The sequence below is a fragment of the Pteropus vampyrus genome, unplaced genomic scaffold, assembly GCF_000151845.1.
Source record: "Pteropus vampyrus isolate Shadow unplaced genomic scaffold, Pvam_2.0 Scaffold31, whole genome shotgun sequence".
In the NCBI taxonomy this organism is placed as follows: Eukaryota; Metazoa; Chordata; class Mammalia; order Chiroptera; family Pteropodidae; genus Pteropus; species Pteropus vampyrus.
Genome location: NW_011888812.1, coordinates 8,061,169 through 8,084,095, shown reverse-complemented (window position 1 = coordinate 8,084,095; position 22,927 = coordinate 8,061,169). Strand labels below are relative to the sequence as shown.

Genomic DNA, 22,927 nt, shown 5'->3' with positions numbered 1-22,927 from the left:
TACCCCCTCCACCCCCACAACCTGCAAGCCCAGAGCCTGCGTTTCCGGTGCTAAGGCTCCCCCGAACTGTGGTTAGCTCCCATGTATCAGGTACAGAGGGGCCAGAGGTGAGTAAGACATAGTGGCTGACCCTAAGGAGCCCACGGATGGAGAGACGAAGTCTGCAACTGTGTCTGAGTCAGGAAGTCAGCCAGCGGAGGCGGAGGCTATCAGCTCATTAGCTGTGGTCCAAGGGCAGCCCTTTTACTGGACCCTTGATGAAGTTTGAAGTTCAGCCCTTAATACGGAATTTCTATCTGCTGCCGGCCTGGCCCAGGGAACACAGGAGCCAAAGCATAAAACCTAGGTCCTCCTGGGGGCATCTGAATGGCCTCAAAAGTATTGAGAGGCTCCCAAGTAGACATTCGAGAATGGTTTCATCGTAATGATGGGCTCCTAAGTGGGGAGGGGTCATTCGCGGGGAGGGAGAATGACCTTATGTGCTCACGCCGCCCACACCCCAGGCGGCCTGTGACATCTCCCTCCTCCCTCTCCCCAGATTCAGAACCCGTCCTGGATCGGCAACAACGGGGCCGCCTCGCCAGTGCCCGCCTGCGTGGTTCCCTGTGACCCGGTGCCAGCCTGCATGTCCCCTCACGCCCACCCCCCTGGCTCTGGGGCCAGCGGCGTCACCGACTTCCTGAGTGTCTCCGGGGCTGGCAGTCACGTGGGCCAGACGCACATGGGCGGCCTGTTTGGAGCCACGGGCCTCAGCCCAGGCCTCAACGGCTACGAGCTCAACGGCGAGCCCGACCGGAAGACCTCGAGCATCGCGGCCCTCCGCATGAAGGCCAAGGAGCACAGTGCGGCCATCTCCTGGGCCACATGACAGGGCCCCTGCAGTCCCATTCCTGTGCCTCCCCCGCCTCGGGGCACTGGCCATGCCCATGCTTTCCAGGCCCCCAGCCTCCCACTCGACCTTCCTCTTAGGAACCTGGCGCGGGCCAGGGGCCTGACCCTCAGCACTTTCAGCCGCCCCAAGTCTGAGGCCCCGTGGACTGCTGGGGGGAGGGGTCAGCAGGCCCCTGCCCCTCCCTGGCATGGAGGCCGAGCCCCCTGCTCCTGGCTAGAGGTGGTGGAGGAAGCCGGGTAGCCGAGTTTCGCAGCTTTGCATCCATTATAAGCTGAAGACCCCTTCTCCCCACTCCTGCTCCTCCATCCTGCCTGGTTTAACCATTGAGTCAAGTTTAGATCCTCATCCAGCCCTAGCAGCGGCAGCAGTTGTGGTCACGTCCGTCCATCCGTCCTTCCCTCTTCTGTGTGGTCCCTGGTGGCTCGCCAGGCCTGTGACTGTGTCTGAAGAACAGGCTGCCCCGCAGAGTCAGCCTCCTGCCCTCCTGTCTCCTTTTCTCTTCCTAAAAGCCCACGGAACCTGACCTCCTGGACCCGGGGCACCTGCCTCGCCTTTGCCCTGAATGGAGGAGTCCCCACCCTGGTTGTCCCCTGTGCTGGACACACCCAGAGGTAATGGGCAGAGGAGGAAAGGAGCTGGAACCAAAGAGTCCTGCTGTTACCCAGCAACGCTGGCGTCAGGAGGATGGACAGTGCCCGAGGGCACACGTTCCCACGCCCTTGCACCCCGGAGACTCCGGGTCTGGGTGAACACGGCACGGGGAGGATGCAGACTCCCCGTGGTGCCCACGGTGCTGGAGGAAGAAAAACTTCTAGAGAAAAAAAGGCCTTCAGGGAGGTGTCCAGGTGGGGGCGGGGGGCCCTGCTCACACTTCTGCTCTCCAGCGTGCCTGATCCCGCTGCTGGGGCAGAGTGACAGCTGCAGTGGGCAGGTCAGGATGGCTCCATTCTCCATTCGGTCAGGCTTCTCCAGGAGGATCTATCTCCCTCCCCCTGCCCATCCTGGTCACTTGCCGGGGCTGAGCAGTGACCAGGCATGGAAGGACTTACACCTGGGATGTATAAGCTAGGGACTGGGGTCACAGTGGCAGATGGTCAAGAGTCAGGTGCAGGATTTGCTAGAGGATGTGTGGCCATGCTCAGCCTCCAGGAAGAGAGGGAAGCCCTTACACGGCCCCACGCTGCCTTTCCCTCATCGGCCATCTCTGGCACAGCGTCATACCTTCCAGAGCCTTCCATGGCAGATGGGGGCTCCATAGTCACCCAGGCATCGGGCAGATCCCCTTAGGGGATCGGAAATCTCAGTCACTCTCTCTGGCCTCTGGAAGGGCTCAAGGGGCTCAGCTCCCCTGGGTTGCTTGCTCTGTTCCAGATGTGGGCGCAGGATTCCCTCTGGAAGGCACCTCCTTCTGTGGGGGGCTGGGAGGTGGTACTCTACATCTGCCTGACCTGAGACTTACAGCTTGGGCTTTGGCACTGGGTCTCATCTGTCACCGAAGCTTGTGGCACACAGTGCCCATCCTCCAAGGCAGGCCTTTCAGGGCCCTGGGGGGTCCCCAGCAGGTAGCCCCTGGGGAGAAGCACTTGCCTTTTCCTTCTGCCTTGATCCCGTCTGTGGGGAGGGCCAGGCCTATGGGGCAGGGGGTCTGGACGCCAGGTGGCCTCTAGGGCAGGGCAGGGGGGAGCAGGGTCCTCTGCCCTTGAGCTGCTCAGGGTTGACCTTGGCCTTGTGTTCTCATCTGATCCGGAGATAGGACTGGGGACAGGGTCTGGCCTTGGCCTCCCTCGACCAGAGTCAGACCTCTTTGTGAACCATAGCTCTAAAATCAATCTTCTAGAAGTGATGAGGGTCTTAGACATTGAATTAGATGTTCCCGAAGGCTCGGCTTTAAGGGTTTCGCTCTTAGGGAGCCTTTTCCAGTTCTGAGGTTCACTGAAATAACTCAGACTCCCCACAGCCTAGCAAGGGAAAGGAGGAGACCACCTAAGGCTGGGAACAGTCCCGTTTCCTCCTTAAATGCTCTAGTGGCCGAAGGACATGAGAACTTTCACCATAGGTATGTCTTCACCCGGAAGAGAATCAGTACACAGAGGAAGAGAACCGGGATCGCCCCAGAGGAAGGCAGAGGGAGAGGGCTCAAAATGCATTCTTCTGGAAGGTGCCCCTGGCACCTCTGTGTGTCTGCTTTATGGCTGGGCAAGACTTAAGTCAGGCAAGTTTCAACCAAAAGGCCTGAGAAGAAAAAGCCTCTGGTAGAAGAAGGCACTGTGGCTCTGGCTGCCTGTCCCACCGACAAACACCAGTCTCAATGATTACAGCGTCCCTGTTCATCTCCCCACAGGTGGCTACCCATTCCAAGGCCTGTCCTCGCCCTGTCCCACTCAGATCACAGAATTACCGAGCAGGGTAGGGGGGATTAGAAACCCTCTGGTTAGCCCAATCCCTTGACAATGGAGATAAGCAGACGCTGGCCCCCAGTGGAGAAGTGGCTGCCCCAGCTGCCTTTAACTTGAAGCAAAGCTGAGAGAGGAGCCCGGACACACCGCCCAGGCTCTGACGGTGGCCTTAGTGGACATTAGATGGCGGGTGCATGACGCCCTGGGCCTCACGCCTCGCTCAGCAGCTCAGCTCCCTGCTTGAGTCACTCCCTCTCCTCGCTGGTTCCTTCCCAGTCGGGCAGGAAAGCTCAGGCCTTCTGTGTTCTGGGGTGGGAGGTGTTCCCGTTGCAGCTCATGTGATAATTGAGCAAGGTTGGGCGAACCTCTTCCGAGGTGCGGCTGGCTTCCCTTGGAAGGCAGGCAGAGAGGCGAATCAACCTGCTCTGTGGTCACTGCTAAGCAAATAAGCAAAAGACATGAGGATTTCCTTAGGCTACCCGCCTGAGATCTCAGCAGAGATGGCCATACAAGCCCGAAGGCTTGGGTGGCGGGCAGATCGACAGCCAGCCTCCCCAGCACTGGGCTGCTGGTCCTGCTGGGGTAAGTCTCTGTGGCCAAGGCTTGACATTAAGGTGCTGCTACCACCCTCAGATGCTGTCACTACTCCCGGGGCCTGGGAGGAGAGGGCTCTGGGGGCACATGAAGAGGCTCGGCCCCAATTCTTTAGTGGCACTTGGAGGACATGGGCTTTGTAACTTTCCTTGAGTTCTTTCAACTATACTTGATTCTCAGCTCTCACTACTACGTGGCCAGGTTAATCTGAAGACACTGCAAAGGGGTGGGGGCAGCAATTGCGAGGCGGGGCCCCAGCACACACTGCTGTGGCCACACTGAGCCCAGCTCCAGCGCCCCCTCTGCCCTCATTTTGGCTGGATAGACAAGAGGAAATGTTCCATGAAAATGACCATGGACCCTACTTAGGCAGCCACCCTCTCCTTGGGCTGGGCTGTGGGGAGAACCTCTTGAGAGGCACTCCAGGGCTTTCTGGCCTGCTCGATGGCCCTGACTGTCAGGTGCAGGGGCAAACAGGACTCACTGGGGGAGGATGGCTGGCAAACTGGCCCCCAGGATAATAATCTATGACCATGAAAGAGAAGAATGAGAAGACAACGCAAAGTCGCACCCACCCCGCTTCACTTCCTGAAGGATGCTGTAGGGAGGAAAGGTGTCCCAGTGAACAAAGCGTGACCTAGTTCCGCCCCTTTCCCTTCCCCCTTCATTTACGTACATAGAGCTAGGCCTTTATACTACTGATTTTGAAGGACAGTTTTCAGTGTCTAACAATCCGTGTGGGTGTGCGGTGGTTGCAAAGAGCTGAGCGCTAGAAGGAACATGAACCTCAACCAATACTGACTGTTCTCATTGTAAGATATTTTAACCCTGTATGAACGCAACTTCTCCTTTAGCTTAATGGCCTGGGGTGGATATTAAAATATATATTAAAAATACATTAAAATTCAGAAAAATGCATAAAAAAAATGAGGTCAGTTCCATAAAGTTTTACTGCCTATCACCATGTAACTACATTATAGCAAAATATTAATAGAAACGTTCTTGCCTTTTAAAGTAAGTTATTGCACTTACATCTTTTTTGGGAGGGGGGAATATCAATAAGAAGGGGACTTAGGGGCCTAGGCCTGGGGCCAAATGGATTGCGGAAGCAGCTGGACGCTCCCAGAGCACCCTTGGCTGGGCACAGCCCAAACTGTCTGTTTGGTTGTTGTTTGCAATAAACTCCTTCTCTTTCCTCCTCTCAACTGGAACCTGTCTGTTTTGTTCCTGACTTGTGACAGATGAAATGTGATCAGAGGGGCCTCTGAAATCTCACGTTAATTGAAGTCGGCAAAAAATACTAACAGTGCCCTTTTGCACTGCTGACACAGTACAGAGCGGATTACCAGGGCTAGATTAACAACAGGTGGCCAGCCAGGACGCCTGCACAAAGAGGGGCGCATGGCCTGCGAGGGTCTGGGACAGTCCCCCTTCCTCCCAGGGGACCTGCCTGCATAGCGGGCAAGCTGGGGGTGGGGGAGAAGCAGAGCTACCAGAGTCCGCTTCTCAGGCAGCAAAAAGGGGTCATGGCAGCAGCTCCTTCACAGCCCACGCACTCGGGTGTGCTTAGCACAGACCATGTCCTCAGGGCTTCACAGCCAGCACGGCAGCCCCTCGATGTCACCGAGTGCCAGTTTGTGTCTCCAGATGCCGTTCTGGAAGCAGGGGGAGAGCCAGAGCATGCAGGTCCAAGGAGGGGAGGCCTGGCCGCTTGGCACAGAGCACAGCACAGGCCTCCAGGAGAGGCAGGTTCCAGGTCCCAGCTCCCCACTAGTGGCACGAGGTACAGCTAGATGATGTTTAAAGCAAAGCACTCAAAATGGTCAGGTGGGGCGGGGCCCAGTTTCTGCTGCAGAATCGGAGCTCACTTGCTTTCCAGCAGGCGACTCAAGGAAGAAGCAGGTTAGCCTCCAGGGACCCAGGGGTGAGGGGAGTCATCTTTGTTCCCAAACCTACCAATGCTCAGCCCCATCTGAAGGAAGGGAATAAGCCTTGACGCAATCTAGTTTACCGACTCGAAGGGAGAATGAAATGGGGTGGGTACACACGAGCTCACTGGTCCACGTATCGGCAGAAATCCTGTTTGGCTGGTGCGATCCTGGTGGTCTTCCTCCTCACACAGGCCCAGACCTCTGTGCTCAGCAGCTAAGGAACAATAGGCCCTCCACGAACAGCCCATTCGCCCAAACGCAGCTCACTGCAAACCGTCTATGTGCTCGGAAGTGGGAAGATGCATGCAGGCTCCAGAGACAATGGGTGCTGAGAGCTGACATTTTCCCAGGAATTCTGTGATTCCAAACAGATTTTTTTTTTTTTTTTAGCTTAACACAGACCAATAGGCTTGAGGAAGGGCAAACCTCGAAAGGAGCTTCGTGACCATGTGCATACCATGTGTTAAGGTGTCTCCTTGAGTGGCTGGAGGCAAACCCACGGTGGGGCCTGCATGGGATCTCCGTGGCGCCCGGCCAGGGCGTGGTTCGGATGTGCAGAGGCTGCGGTGTTCTTGTCAAGCCTCCCGGGATTTCTCCACCCCTCCCCAGCTCCCTGTCTTTTACCCACACTGTCTCTCTCTCATTTCCAGGCTCTGTGGGAAAGGAGGAGCTCCCTGTCGCTATGACAATAAGGCCACGCTACACTATGGAGGGGGAATGAAAACAAATGAGTGTATGTGTGCACGTGGGTGTTGGGGGGACAGGGAAAGAGGATGAGTCTGAGGAAGGATGAAACACAAAGGCGGCCCACATCTCCTGTCCAAGACGGGTTCGGACAGATAGCTCTGCTCAGACCAGAGCATGGAAAAGCGTCGACCAGGAAGCCATAAGGCGAAGTGAGAAATGGGAGACCTGAATTTAAGAACTGACTTTGCAACTTATTATCTTAGGCCATTCACCAGAATTCTCTGATTTCTAATTTCTTCATCTGTAAAATAGGGATACCGACACTTTCTTGCTTGTCTTACAAGGTGGTTATAAAGTCCAAAAGAGTTAAAATATTTAAAAATAGTGAAGAGACAGGAGGAATCATGCACTCTGGTGGCTGGGAAGGGCCACAGGGGTTGACTTCCACCCAAGTGGCTAAGGGCAGGATGCCAAAGGCTGGGTGGGATACTGTTTCACAAAGTGTGTTACCATACTATGAAGCGCTGGGAACCCCCAATGTTATATTTATGAGATTGGCAAGAGATCTTGTGATGAGAAATGCATTAGTCTGCTCAGGCTGCCCTAACAAACTACCACACACTGGGTGGCTTAAATAATGGTGATTTTCTCACAGTCTGGAGGCTGGAATTCCACGATCAAGGTGCTGGTAGATCTAGTTTCTAGTGAGGCCTCTCTTCCTGCCTTGTAGAAGGCCACCTTCTCACGTGTCCTCACATGGTGTCTGTTATGCACAGAGAGCTCTGGTGTCTCTTCCTTTTCTTATAAGGATATCAGTCCTCTCAAAGTAAGACCCCATCCTTATGACCTCACTTAACCTTTATTACCTCCTTATAGGCCCCATCTCCAAATCCCGTGACATTGGGGGTTGGGGCTTCAATGCATAAATTTTGCAGGGGAACACAATTCAGTCTGTAACAAGCAGCGGAGCTGGGATGTGTCATACGGGTGAGAGGAAGTCACAGAAATGGACAAGGGGCTGCTCTTCCCAGCCCCAGGTCCCAAAGGGTTTCAGCGGGTCCCAGCAAGTTCCAAAATGGGCTCAGTAGCCACTTGGTTCAATGCCTTGTCACTTTCTACCTAGGCTACTGCTGAGTGGTTACATCCCACTCCTCGTCCCCACCCCCTCATTCTGCTCCATCATAGATACTGATGCCAACGTGACGGTGCCAAGGACCAGCCTCCACCGCAGCCCTAACCGGAACCATCAGCTGACAAGCCTTCACACCGCTGACAGACAGACATTTCAGCTCTTGTGTTTAGCCCTAAACTGCTATCCAGCCTCATCTCTTCTCATTCTCCAACCCGGCCTGTTCGTGCCAAACAGGACATCCATCACGCTTCCCCGTCTTCTTCCTTTCATTCCTCTCAGGCCAAAGGGCCTCCCCCAACCTCCCCACTCACCCCAATCCTCCTAAGGCCCATCGCCACCTGTTAATTCTCCAAAGCCCACCTCAAGCGCCACCTCCTTCGCCAGGTTGGAAGTGATCGCACTCCCCTTCCATAGCGGGCAACGTGTGCAATTCACCCTTAATCGTGTACTGTCTTGCACAGTAGATAGGACTATAGGTGACTTATTTCTTGTTCTTATTAATACGATCATAAGCTCCTTGAAAGCAAAAATGGTGTCTTCTTCACCTATTTCCCTGTAGCACCTGGCACAGTATCATGGCAAGCACTTAATGAATGTCAGCCAGATGGCTGGCAAGTCTGAACTGCACGTCAAGAACACAATATACAACACTAAACTGAGGCACTGGAACTGTAGGTAGCCTACATCCTGAAGTCTTAAGCAATCATTCAGGTCACGGAGGGAAAGGAGTACCAGTACACGGCCAAATCGAAGAACTGTGAAAGATGAGTTTTTAACCACCACTTTAAAATTCACCTTTATTGAGGTATAATGTACATAACAGAAAATGCACCAATTTTAAGTCCAGAAGTTGGATGAGCTTGGGCAAATATATATACATACATAACCACCACTTCAATCAAAATATAGAACATTCCCCTCACCTCTGAGTTACCTTGTGCCTCACCCCAGTCAATCTCCAGCTCCAGGCACTGTTGATCTACTTTCTGTCACGCTAGATTGGTTTTGCCTGTTGTAAAATTTCATATTAGTGGGATATAGCTATATAATGTAAGAGACGTCTGTATGTATTATGCCATGGATTACAGTATGCATTCTTTTGTAGCTGGCTTCTTTTACTCACCTATTTTGAAAACTCATCTATGTTGTGTGTCTCAGTAGTTCGTTACTTCTGTTGCTTAGTTGTATGTTTGTTTCATTGTACGGATACACCACCGTTTGTATCCATTCATCTGTTGTTAAACATTTGAGTTGTTTCCAGTTTTTGGCTATTGTGAATAAAGCTGCTATGAATTGGTATTGAATTTTGTCAAATGTCTTTTCTAGCTCTGTTGAAATAATCATGGTTATACTCTTTTATTTTAACATTCTGAATCATAGTGATTGATTTTCAAACGTTAGACCAACCTCGTATTCTTTAGTCACGTATGTATCACCCTTTCTGTGTATCGATGGATTCAATTTGCTGATATTTTGTTAAGGATTTGTGTCTATAATCGGGAGAGCTATTGTTCTGCAGTTTTCTTGTTATGTTTTTGTCTGGCTTAGGTATCAAGGCAATAATGGCCACATAAAATGGGTTGAGACATATTTCCTCTTCTTCTATTTTCTGAAAAGAGTTTGTATGACATTGGTATTATTTCTTCCTTAGTTGTGTGACAGAATTTACCAGTAAAACTATATGGACTTGGATTTTTCTTTGTGGGAGTTTTAAATTATAGCTTTGTTGCTTTAAACAGATACAGGGCTATTGAGATTTTCTATTTCTTCTTGAGGGCAATTTGTCAAATTGTGTCTTCAAGGAGTGTGTCCATTTCATGTATGTTGTAGAATTTATCAGTATAAAGTTGTTCATATATATCCATCTTTTAATATTTTTAGAGTCTGTACCAAAGTCTCCTCTTTGATTCCTGATACTGGTAATTTGTCTTTTCTCTTTTTTTCCTCGGGCAGTCTATAGAAGTTATTGATTTTTTCAAAGAATCAGTTTTGTTTAACTGATTTTTCTCCATAGTTTGTCCATTTTCTATTTCATTTATTTCCACTCTTATCTTTATTCTTTCTTCTACTTACTTTAGATTTGATTTGCTCTTCAAGTTTCATTGATTTTAGTTTTCTTCATTTCTCATATAAGAACTTCAAGCTATAGCTCTCCAAGTACTCCACTCAACACATTTAGATAAAATGTTTTCATTTTCATTCGGCCTAAAATACTTTCTAATTTCCTTCATGTCTTTATTAACTCATACACTATTTTGCAATATGTTATTTTATTTCCAACTAGTGGGAATTTCCCAGATATCTATTGATTTCTGATTATGATCAGAGAACATACTTTTTATGTTTTCATTTCCTCTAAAATTAATGAGACATTTTATGGTGCAACACATGGGTGTGGCGAATGTTTCATGTACACTTAAGAATGGTTAATAGTGTTATTCAGGTCATCTGTATATTTCTGATTTTTCTATCAATTTGTTTTTCCATTACTAAGAGGGAAGTGTTGAAACACTAAATATAATTGTGAATTTTCTATTTTGCTTTCAGTTGTTTGTTTTTACTTTATATATTTTGAAACACTGTTATTCAGTGCCTACACGTTTAGAATGACCTGTTCTGTGTTCTTGAATTGACTCCTTTATCATGATGAAAGATTCCTTTCTCTCTGGCAATATTGTTTTAAAATTTACTTTGTCTTTTATTGATAAAATCACTCCCACTTTCTTATAATTCATATTCGCCTAGTATATCTTTTTCTACCCTTTACTTTTTAAACTATATTTTAGTGTTTTCCTTGCAGATAGCATATGATCACTCTTGCTTTTTAATTCAAGGTGATCTCTGCCCTTTATTTAGAAGGTTTAGACCATTTACATTTAACATAATTATTGATATGTGGTTTTAAGTCTACTCTTGCTTTTTTATTTGTTCCATCTGTTCTTTGTTTACTCTTTCTTCTCTCCCTGCCTTCTTTTTGATTGAATGTTTTTCTGGTATTCCGTCTCCAGTATTGTCTTTATTAGTTATGCCTCTTTTAAAAATGTTTTTAGTGTGCGTCTTTAATTTCTCACAATCTGTCTTACAGATATCTTCCGGTTCTGGTTTTTGTTTTTTTTCCCCAAAACTCACTAGCAATTCCTGAGTCTCCTTTTGTGGTTCTTCCTTTTCTTCTCTACCTGTGTAGGTTAGAGTAGGCCCAGTAATCAGACCCCTGACCTCTTCATTTTTCTGCCTGTGGGTATCTCTCTGGGTATCTCATCTAGTCCTCTGATTCTACATCCCGTCTCTATTGTCAGTCCTAACATTTCCCCTGAGCTCTAGATATCTAACTGCTTAAATGACCCTGCCCCTTAGGTGTCCAACAGACATCTCAAACTTAGCATGTCTAACGTAGAGCTCTTGATTTTCCGTGCCTTCACCCCTGCCAGTCTGCCATATTTCAGTTAACGGTATCACTCAGTTACTCAGGACAAAAACCTAGGAGTTAGCTGTAATTCCTCTATTGCTTTCAACTATATTCAATTCATCCGTAAACCCAGTAGAGTCTACTCCCAATATAACTTCTCAGCACCTCTGCTGCCACCATTGACTCTCACTTGGGCTCCCTAAAACAGCCTCCCGATTGCCTTCCTTTCATTTTTGTTCCCTACAGCCCATTTTCCACACATGAGCCAAAATGATCTTGAAGGAAAAAAAAAAAATACCATTCAGATGTCATTCCTCTGTTTAAAATCTTTCAGCGTCTTCCTATCACGCTCACAATAAAAATCTAGAATACTTTTGGCCTGGATGGTCCTAACACAATTTGGCCCTGGCTCCTTTTCTGGCATCCACTCCCCCCACTCATCTGCTCTCCACACTCACTGCACTGCAGCCACACAGGAGTTTTTGCCGCTCTTAAAACAAGCTGAGCTTGCACCTGCCCGAAGGCCTCTATGTTAGCTCTTCCCTCTGCCCGCTACCTTTGTGGTCCGTTCCTTCACAGCATTTACACCTGCGCTTAAATGTCACCTCTGACCGACCCACCTAAAAGACCTCCTCGTGCCTAAGTCACTATCTGTCTCCCCTTATTCTTGCTTTATTTTCTTCATAGCATTTATTACCATTTGAAATTATATTAATTTACTTATTTTGGTGGTCTTCTTTCTTAGAATGTAAACTTGATGAGAGTAGGTACTTTTGTTGAATGCAGCATCCTCACACTCAGAACAGTATCTGGCATGTAATAAGTGTTCAATAAATACTTATTGATGGAATGAATCCACCTCATCAGGCTTTTTATTTTTTAAGGGAAAAGCATTCTTAGGAGTCGACAGACTTAAAAACACATAAGTAAAAATTTACTTTCTCCTGGTCCCTTCTCTGAAAGTGAATTAAATCTGGTTGTTAGATGCAATTCTCTTCATTAGTAGACCTCAAGGTTCAGGTTGTGTCCATGAAAAGATTTCTCTGCTGAGGAATGTACCAAGCTAATCCATCCCGAGAAGCCAGATAATGATCTTTAGCCCAAGTTCTAATAGACGATGCCGTGTCCTGCTCATAATCTCAATGGCTACTTTCGATGTTTTGTCAAAGCCTGAAGAAGCCAGAAACCATTCCTTAGCAAGTCCTAACTCGGAACATTTCCTAATTTCCAGACGTCACATGGCACATGATACATTGCACTGGGATGCCAGATGTTTCCTTTTTATCCCAGCACTGTTCTAGGTCACCCTCTCCATGGAGACGGTGCAGCCATGGAACTAAAGCAGCACCCATCTGTTATTAACGAATATTCTTCCTTATAACTCCTAAGAAAAGGCCAAGGTACAACTGACAACTGGAAGGTGCTTATGAGAGAGAAAAAAAAATTCCCTGCATCTTCCATGCATTTCGGAGAAGATGAAGTTAATGGGATCTTCCTTTGGCCAAGTTGCCAATACATCAAACCAAACTGGTGACAAGAACAAGGCTGTTAGGAGAGAAATTACTGGGCCTATGTCCAGAAAACAAGGACAGAGACTGGGTGCGGGGTAGGCAGAAGGGAGGAGATGAAGGTAAGCCCCTCCAAACCTACCGAGAGAGACTATTGGTAATCCTATAGGAGCTGCTGCCACCAATACACAATTTTCGTTAATTACCTCAATTGTGGCTGTTATCCCCTTAATGAGAAACACAACTTCACTTCTAAGCAGGCAGTGAGGCTGGCAGAAAGCTGAAACCTGAAAATCAGCAGATACAGGGCTGCATACAGCCCTTACTATTGAAATTAAGCCACATCCAAAACACAGGGGGAGAACTCCAAATCGCTTCAGACAGCAGCCAGGCAGGCAGGGCCCTCACCAGGCACCGGATGGACGCTCTCTGGACTCGTCAAGAGGCCCAAATCCCAAGTGCTCATTTCAATAACACAAGAAAATAAACATGGGGCTTATTTTTAGCACAGGAAAGGGACTGGGGCAAAAGAACTGCTCATTCGGTAATCCACCCTGACGGGGCCAGATAGGATCCAGACCCTCAAGCTCTCTGGTAACAGGGTGAGCAGGAATAGGGGCCGGAAGAGGGTTGGCTGCCAGCATCACCAGGTCCAATCTGGTGGAGGCTCTGGTAAAGAGGAGGAGATCTGATACCTCATTCCTTCTCGCCGACCTCAATCTAGTGCTCTCGCTATCTCGAGTTTCCGGTTGAGGAAACCGGCATCAGAGTGGACTCCTTCGAGGCCAAGGGAGGGCAAGGGGACAACTCAAGGTGCTACGGGAAGGGGAAATAAAACCATCCTGCATCCTCCAGGGACCAAAGGAGACAGTGTTAATGGATACTCATTTACAGCTAGGACTAAAGCATGTGTGTGTGGAGTCCTAGGCCAGCGACGGGCTCGCGCTGTCTCACGGAGCTCAAGAACTCCTGCTGGAACCAGAGCTCCATGAGAGCAGGACAGTGTCTCATTCGACTTTCTCCCAGACGGAGCACAGGGCCCGGCAAAGACTGTATTTTGATGAATGAATGAATGAACGAACGAACAATTAGAAAAACTGAACGACTGAATAAATGCGCTTACCTCACCTGGATCAGTAACTAGTTGGTTGTTCTTCAGCTGTGATTACCAGAAAACCAGACATCCTTGAGTTTATCCTTGGGTAGAGTAGCTAATGATATACGTTGGTGGCTGTAAATAAAAGCCCAAGTGGATCTGTAGATGGTCCTTGACTTATGATGGGACTTATGTCCCAGTAAACCCATTGAAACTTGAAAATATCGTTAAGTCAAAGATGCATTTAATGTTACCTAACCTACCAAACATCACAGCTTAGCCTGGCCTACATTAAATGCGCTTAGAACACCTACATTAGCCTACAGTTGGGCAAAATCATCTCATGGCCGTTGCCCAGCATCACGAGAGTACCATACTGTATATCGTTAGCCAGAAAAAGATTAAAATTCAAAATGTGAAGTGCAGTCTCCACTGACTGCGTATCAATTCTGCAGCATCATAAAGTTAAAAAAATCATAAGTCAAACCACCGTTAGGCCAGTGACTGTCTGCATTTGAAGGGGAGGCTCTACATGATGGTGTGGACTCGCTGATGGCTTGGGACTCACTTGATGTCTAGACACATGGGTTCCAGTCCCTGCTCTGTTGGCAGCTCTCACCCCACGTGCAGCTCCTGAGAGGTTGTAGAGAAAACAGGGCCTTGCTGAGGTACCTCTCGAGAACGACCTGGTATCTCTCGAGAACCACCCAGACATCTTTTCTATTCTTTGTCTTCCACCCGACAGCTCTGTGCCCTCCAGGGGGACTGTGAGGGATGCAACCCGGGGCTCAGTCCATCGGAAAAAGAAAGGAAAACGCTCTACTCCGGAAAGGTTGTAAATTTGAGGAAACAAAATACCAGACCCAGATGATGGTCACTCGCCTTTCTCAAAAAAGAGGCCAAGGAAGCTGGGAAAGGGGGTCACACTCTCCCGTCATCTGCCCTGTGTTGCCAGCAATGGTGAGCCTGACGTTAAAGAGCCAGACACAAAGTTGCCAGTACATGCACACACCCTCCCTGGGAGGCTGGAGGCCACGAAGCCTGGAGCTGGGGATCCTGACGGTCCATTTAATGGGTGTGGAAGAGAGGTTGAGGGTTGAACTTAGAATGCTCCCACCCTAAAGAAAGGGGGAGAATCTTAAATTGAGAGTGGAGTCCCACCTGCCTGCCTGTCTTCTGCCACAAGCAGCTCAAGGAAGCCTGTTCAGATTGTCAGACTCTGCATGGTTGGCATCCTGGGGCCGAAAGCTGTCCTGGATTTTACTCACGAGTAAAAAATGGCGCCTATCAAACACTGGCCTAGGATGGGAGCCCCAGGGCTTGGAACAGAGCCTGGGAGTGAGGTGAGCAGATAGGCCCCAAGATTCCATCTGTCTCCAGGCCCTGCGGTGGAAAGCTCAAGTTGCTTCCAAAGCTTTCCTGGATGGCAGCTGCCTGCCAATCTGGTTAGCACTCCTGCCAGAGCTGCTCCTCAGGAAGTGGCTGAGGAGGCTGGGGCCAGTTTAGCACTCTGTCTCTGCCTCCCTGCGCCAGGGCTGTGTGGCGAACAGCCTGCTGTGGCTTCTTTTGCTGCAACAGATTACCTGGGCCAAGAGAAATGGAAAAAGCAGCCTACCCAAAAAGAAGCCACTGTCCCCAAAGCAAAGAAAACCCACTAGGATCAGGATGGGGGGCTGATGGGAAACTTCCAATACCCCAAACCTTTCCTCTCTTAGCTGGGTTCCCACGGACCTTCCAGCTGCAGAGCCAGGAAGAGTCTCGCGAGAACTGAACCACTTCCTAAGCCCAGTCTCTGCTCCATCTTCTTCTTAATTCTAACTTGCCTGAAAACCATCAAAGGATCTGGGGTTTTAACCCATCAATCATATCTTTAGAACTTGTGGCTAGAAACCTGCTGTCTTTCAGCGGTTAAGAATACTCTAGTCTGCGAGTTCCGTCGTAGGAAGCTGCTGGCATCACACGGGGTTACTAGCAACTCCTTTGGTGAATGAGAGCACAGAGGTGGCTTGCCTCTTCCAGCTCCTAGTCCTGGTCAACACGGGCCAGTATGATGGTAACTTTCTTTCAAAAGGAGCGGAGAAACTCGCCCCTAAGAACCATGAGTTGGAAGCCTAGATGGAGGTACAGAAGGCTTGGCAGAGAAGCCAGTCGTCAGAGATTTGAATGTTATGACACCTGAGTAAAAAGAGACAGACAGTATGGCACCATCTGCAGGAAAGAGATTTTGAGAACAAAATTTATATTTTTTTCCTCTTTAATTTTCCCAGGGGGGAAAAAAAAGGTTTTTGCCTAAACACGTGTGAGTCTTGATAAAATACATGATTTAAGACTATTAACAGCTACCTAAGTTAACCAGTTAAGGTGTTTTCAGCCTTGGCATTCTAAGCAGGCCCCTCCCAATTAGGCCCCAGAGGGCAAAAGCAAGCCCCGAGGGCACACATTTGGGCCAGGGCCATGATCAGCTCAGGTTCATCTGTACTGGCCAGTAGGATGCAATTTCTTAAAAAAGATTTCTTACTCTAAAACCAGCTGTTGTCTGCTATAGGCCAGGGCATGACATTTTAATTAGCATTATTGTTCCACTTCTGAGACCAGGCTCTATGGCATCCCAAGGACAGATGATGACCCCAACTCAAGCTCATGGGTGAGGCTTACTGGTGAGTGGCTTAGAAACACACTAATAAGGGGGTGGAGTCACGAGTCCCCCCTGAATCCCTGAATCATGATCACTTTCTGTATTCTCGTCCTGAATTTCTCCCTGTGACCTGTACTACCTGTCTGTTCATAGGGTAGAAACTGAGCTTTCAAGTGCCTAGGATATAATACTCACTCTGTAATAAAAATCCTCTTATGCTATCCTGCAAGATCAAACCCCCAAAATTTCTGGGGGTAATGAGGTACTTTAAATGGAGTTTTAATGCCCTTGGAAGTCCAATAACTCCTAAGAAGGTGATAAAAATCCCACTAACATAGCTCCCCAGGGCTCCCACTGGTCTCAGATTAAGGAGTTCCTCTTCCAAAATCAAAGGGCTCACGAGTTGAAAAAAAAAAAAAAGGAAAAGAAAAAATGTGCCCCGTGGGAGGGAGACCTGGATGAGAAACCAGTCACTGCGGCAGTGCCCTGAGTGGCGTGAGAGGGGCAGACACACGTGAGGAAGCTCGGCTGCGGGAAGAACGCGGCGGGTGACATAACCCACACATCACGGCGGCACCGTTCCTGGCTTTCAGCAGGGATTTAAATGTAAGGCCCCTTCCCCTCCACTTGCCCCGAATTTGGAAAACAAACTATATAACCCCCAGAAAGGTAAGAGGTGCTCACTGTGTCAGCTGCTAGTAACTGGGGACATCAGAAATCACTTTCTCTTGGTTTCTATCATGCCATCCCCCGGATTATGAATATGAGACTAAAATGACTTCCATATCCCCCACTGACTAGTATATAATTATCCCAAACCCCTCAAAATTTATTAAGCACCTGTTTGTAGTTGCGCTACGTTGAAAAAAAAAAAAAAATCAGTGTCTACAAATGCAAAACGAATGTACAAGATGAGACCCTCTCTCGTCCCTTCCCCCTCTGACAGTGCCCGAGTCGATCGCTCCTTGATATGAACGATGAAGCTCTCATGATTTCCAGTTCCAATTTTACTACTTCTGAAATTTTTCATTGACCTCTCGAAGTCTGTAGGAACACATTTAAAGGGACTCATGTTAGAACTACAAGTTTAAAAACTAGTTCGTGACAACTGCTCACCTTCATGTCACTCAACAGAACAATGGGTGGTATATTAGGGACTTCGACTGGCACACAACTAGGTTTCGGTAATTGTATCCATATTCCAAGCAAATTGTTATGTATTTTGTGTTCTGGGGACACATGTTATGGCTAAAGCCCAAACTGTGGCTAATCTTAATATTAGAGCCAGAGAAATCTGTTTCGAATCCATACCATCTAACATTTGCCAGAGCAGATTTGTTCATCAACTGGGCTTAAAGAGGTATAATTCACACATGTGCAGTATTACTAAATGCTGAAATTTAACGATTTAAATAGACCAGCAACTATTGCAAACCAGTTGTTATAGCAGCATTTAACATTAGCCAGAACCTCCCTGGCTAATGTTACGTTTATACCAAAAGAACGAGGGAAATCCTGGCATCCCCTTGGGCTGGAGTCGCCACTCCTTCAACGTTGACAGCACGGTGCTTGCGAGAGCGACTAAGTGCATAGGTATGAGAAGCACTGTTTTTCTCTGGGAAAACCTATAAGAGATTGACTGGCTCTATTAAGGAAGCGAACCAATTCCTTTGCAGGTTTTGGGACACATCTTCTCCTAGTATGTTTAGTTTGGGGATCTTTTTCTGCTCTGTGCACACAGCACCAGGTCCTCCTCCTGGTGTTTGTCTTCCAGAGTGGAATGAAGGTCAGAGGATGGAGTTAAAGACACAAAGAAGAGAGAACGCTCCTTGGACCACCAATAATCTGTGTTTAAGACGTAGTAGAAAAAGGAATAAAAAATAATTTTAATCATATCAAAAAGCCAAACCAAAAAAGGAATAGTTCACGGAGCTTACAGGATCCCGACTCAGTAGCTGGTGCTCTTCTGTGCATGAGGCCAGTGCCCCAGGTCCCAAGGGATACATCGAATCCCACCACGATGTGCGGACTTTGCACCAAATTCTGGGCTTGACTTTTCCTCCAAAGAACTCGATGATTTGAAATCACTGAAAGTGAGATATGGATACCTTTTCCATGATTCCCCACATCTAGAATGGGCTGGCAGGGTTCTCTCGATAGTCTTAGCAGTCAGTGAAGTTTCCTTTCGGATTGTTACATCGGAACTGGAAGCAGAGGGAGCTGGGGCTGGATGTCCACCTGGAGCATGCCGCTGAGGCTTCCCTTTGGCGTTTTCAAAGAGAACACATCGGCGATCATAAGAAATGCAAGAACAGAGGATGCGCGGCTCAAGGTGCTTCGATATTCTCTCTAGGTTCCTGTTCTTGAGAAAGCAGGTTAGGCGGGTATATGCCAAGATCCAGTATGTCGCTCTTCGGCTCTAAGGTCCCCCACCTGGTATCAGAGTGTGCGAGGCCATGCTCTTTTCCTCTGTCCAAGCTGAACATTCAGCCCTCCACCCCAGGCAGGTTTACAAGCTGCCGATGTTAGGGAAGCTCTTCAGCTTCTCGGGAAAGTCGTCTTTGTACAGGACGGGGTCAGCTCGGTGCTCCACCACCTTAAGAGGCATTGTTCCAAAGACGGAAGCAAACTTGTTGATGCACTCAGACCTGTGTGGTTTAGGACGGAGGGCGGTTGAGAAGATGAGAGGGACAGGGGAGAAGAGAAAAAAGAGAAAACGTTCAAGAGGCTGAGAGATGAGAGCAAAATACATAATGCTCGACATCAACAAAAGAAGCCCGAGCAGCCCCATCCTGCTCCCAGGCTCTTAAAAGGTTGGGAGGGTGGGGATCAAAGAGGTGACCTGGGGGTGCTCGGATTGTAGTTCGGTGGGAGAAAGTGAACAGGGAATGCTGTTTGGAGACCACGGGGCCTGCGGAGGTCAGGATATCTTTTTCCCTCCCCCTTAAATTCCAGTCATTCTTCCAGGTCAGCACAAACGGGGCCTCAAACCAAGGTGGATTAGCCGCCAACAATCCTTAACCCCATCTCTGCCAGCCAAAGAGGAGGTAACTGGTAGAAAGGAAAAAGACACTTGGATCTGAGCTTCAGCTTGCTGAAGTTTAAAAGGCAAGAAAGGGGGGCTCTTACACATGAAGGTGAAAGAAGACAGTGCGGTGGTAAACCCCAATGTGAAGCAATCAACACTTCATCCGCTCAACCAACATTCACTGAGGGCCTATAAATGGCAACGTCTGGGAACTGTCAGTCGACTTCCACAAGATCATCTACGAAAGCTAAAGCTGACACGGGACAGCTTTCGTAATTGTAACTACTTCTAAGTTAGAACCAGCAGCAACAACCAACTTAGGGACAGAGCAGCCCAGTACTGCAGCGGGAGGGAGTCCACCTCCCTACCTCCGCCCCACCCCCAAAGCCAGCCAGCGACCCCCTCAGAAGTGAGCAGGCACACTGGCTGGAAATGGTCCTGGCCCATCAGGCCAACTGAGTGTGACAGCTGGGTAATGAGGACACTTCAGCATCAGACCAGGGGGGAAAAGAAGCCTGCAAAAACCGCTTTTGAAGTTAAGGGGACCTCAAGGATGGATTTCAGAAAGGTCAATTCTTTCCTCAGGCCCACAGCACCTAAGAGCTACAACAAGCACAAACTAATCAGAGGCAGAACCATTTAGCTAGAAGGGGCTGAATTTAGACCTTAAGTCTCTTCTTCTGTCCTCAGAGGCACTATAAACCTTGTTTCAAATTATGTTAATCAATTCTTTTGTTATCAATTCTTTTAGTCATTATGTTTCTAAAAAAAATTTGTTACTATTTCATTTTGAGCTCTTCTAGCTAATAACATCATTGGGTCCAGCAACACCGCAAATCAACAACTAATACTTATTGTGTCGAGGCTGTGTTAAAAGTGCATTAGATGTATTAGTTACCCACTTCATCCTCACAACGACCCTACATGGGGCAGGTCCTACCGGTATTCCCACTTTGCACTGGGAAGACTGAGACACAGAAAGGCTAAGCAACATGTCCAAAGGTCAAGTTACCAGTAAGAGGCAGAGCCAAACCTACACGTTCTGGCTCCCAAGGCCTAAGTCTTAATTATGAGATGATATAAATTTATTTATTAACATAGTTCTAGGGGTCAAGATGAGGGCTGGAAATTAACGACGTTGAGCACCTAATACATATCAAATAATTTACATACATCATCTTGTTGATCGATTCCTTAAAGGAGTGCCCTCTATATGCCCAAAGGTTGAGTGTAGAGCAGCTTCCTGTTATGAGCTGAGAAAGTATGACTGAGGGAGGTTAAGCGACTTGTCCAAGGACCTGGACCTGGGGAGTGGTGGAGCTGGATTTCAAACCAGGCTTGCAAGGGCAATGGATTCTTTGCTCTTCTCATCGTGCTCTACCATAACTCACAAGGAGTTTCCTTCCTGTTTGCTGGCAGTCTTTTGAGACTCAGGAAGTAGTTGTCCTAGGTTCCAAATTGAGGAGTGATTGGGGAAAGAGACTGAGGCATTTCAACAAAACGGTATGATGCAGGCATTGGACAACAGCTTCTCTCTCCTCAAATGACAGGTCCAAGGCAGTGGCAAACAAAGTCAAATCTCTCCAGGGTCCTCCTTTTGAAGGTTGTTCTGCCTGTAATCTTGTACCAATTCTCCTGGTTGCCAGTTATTATGCCTGTAGACTGTGGCCAGCAAAGCCCAGCTGTGTCCAGCACAGGTACCCGCGAGTATGTATTACAGAAGAATCATGGTTCCTGGCAGAGCATCGAGGCTCCATAGCTCCCTGGAGAGTATGGAGGACAATGCCTTCTCTGTAACTAGACCTGCCAACAGGGTTGAGCTCAGGCAAGAGGCCACTGGGGCTTGGGCCGGCTTGACTTGCTGACAGTGGCCCCTGGCTAACCTGGGTTTAGTGGGTACTTCTTCCTCTCCACACAGCCTGTGCTGGAGATGTGGCCGGTCCACTCTGAATGGTAAAGGTCCTGAACTCTCCCGCCGGGTACCGACAATATTTCCTACTTTCTTTCCACACAAGGGACCTGGGTTGGGGGACAGGTTAAGGTAGATAAAGAGTTTGACTTGTTGCAGGTGGCCCACCTGAGTTGTTCTGTTAGGGGTCTAGCTACCCTGTCAGTAACTGTACCCGTGGGTTGGTTTTCTAATTAAGTACAAACGAGCTAAGAACTGCCAGCATCGATCTCTAAAGACTGGAGGTATCCAGAGGTGGTGGTGGTGGTGGTGTTGGAGAGGAATGACTAATGGTTTTCTGTTTTCCTTTCAAACCCATACAATTACCTAAGGTAACCAGGAGTCTTTAGGACTAATGCTGGGGAAATTGGCAAGAAAACTAGTTCTGCCAGGTACTGTTACAAGCTTTCATGTATTATTACTTCATTCACTGGCATTTAACATAGTATTTGGTGCAAAGATACTCAATAAATTTTTGTCAAACCTGTGACTGGACACTGTAATTTGATAGATATTAATATCTCCATTTTAGGAGATGAAAAACTGAAGTTCAGATAAGGTAAGTCAGTTTCCTTGAGTCAGACAGCTACCAAAGTGGCAACCTCATAATCTGAACAAAGATGGGCCTGAATCGAAATACTCCGTTCGTTTTCTTAACACTGTCCATCTACCATACTGCCTGATCTTGCTGAAGCTATTGGTCTAAAAGAGCAGTTACAAATTCTCCTGGTTCTTAGGGAACTAACTGCAGATCCTGGAAATGGATGCTGGGCAGTGAAAGCTACTTTCCTACACAACTGAGATTTCTGATTGTAGGTCTCAAAGATAAGAATAAAAAAGGTTATTGAACCACAAAACCCACCACAAGGTTATAACTTGAAGAGTGGTTAACTCTTCTCACTGCTGTGTGCAAAATGTGTCCTCTGCAAAGGGAACTATTTAAAATATATAACAAACGAACAATTCTACAGTTCGAGCTCCATCTTTTGTTCTACCCATGATAGCTTAAATCATGCCCTCCTCCCATCTCAATCTAAGGGCCTTATTTAATAACTCGTTAATTCAATCTTCAATCCAAATAGTTTGACTCCCAGTTTCTAACTGATTTCAAGACGGATTCCCTATCACATTTCTCAAAAGGGTAGTCTAGACTCACCAACTCTACTTCTTCACCACAGACTCATACTCTATAACTCTTGAGCCCCATCACTCTGACGTTACCTTTTTCAAAGTCACCGGTGACCATTCATTTCAAAGACCTTTTCCCCATCTGCATATTCCTTGCTCAGACTTGCTTCTCAGCACTGCAGGTTCTGTCCTGGCCTCTCCAGTGGTTGCCTCTCTGTTTTCAGTTATTCTTTCTGTCCCCTAAATGACAAAATTTCTCAAGATTCTGTACTTGGCTTTTCTTCTGTCCTTGGTTTTTCTTCAGACATCTCTAGGCAGATGTCTTCCAAATACCAATCTTTGTTTTAATCTTCTTTCTAAAGTTCTAGTTGCGCATTTCCAACTGCTTGTCCCCCATCTACACTGGCATATACAGAGGGCAAAATCTCCAAATCGCCTACCTTACTCCCTTCCAACGTCACCCATGATTAAAATCTCCTCCCGTCCCCATTAGTTATACTGTTAAAGGTACAACTACTCTCTCTCCTAAGTAGTGTCTCCTCCCAA

General features: G+C 47.9%; 2 protein-coding genes across 2 annotated transcripts in view; one reads left to right on the top strand and one right to left on the bottom strand.

Annotated features, from left to right (window-relative positions):
- The window catches only part of ALX4 (ALX homeobox 4), a 43,137-nt gene extending 41,477 nt beyond the window's left edge, over positions 1-1,660 (top strand). The window contains exon 4 of the mRNA XM_011356853.2: positions 539-1,660. Coding sequence (XP_011355155.1) covers positions 539-868 — 330 coding nt within the window. The 3' untranslated portion in view covers positions 869-1,660. The remainder of the gene's footprint in view (positions 1-538) is intronic.
- Positions 1,661-8,415: 6,755 nt separating this feature from the next.
- Positions 8,416-22,927, bottom strand: part of EXT2 (exostosin glycosyltransferase 2) — a 129,985-nt gene continuing 115,473 nt past the window's right edge. The window contains exon 12 of the mRNA XM_023528792.1: positions 8,416-18,925. Coding sequence (XP_023384560.1) covers positions 18,787-18,925 — 139 coding nt within the window. The 3' untranslated portion in view covers positions 8,416-18,786. The remainder of the gene's footprint in view (positions 18,926-22,927) is intronic.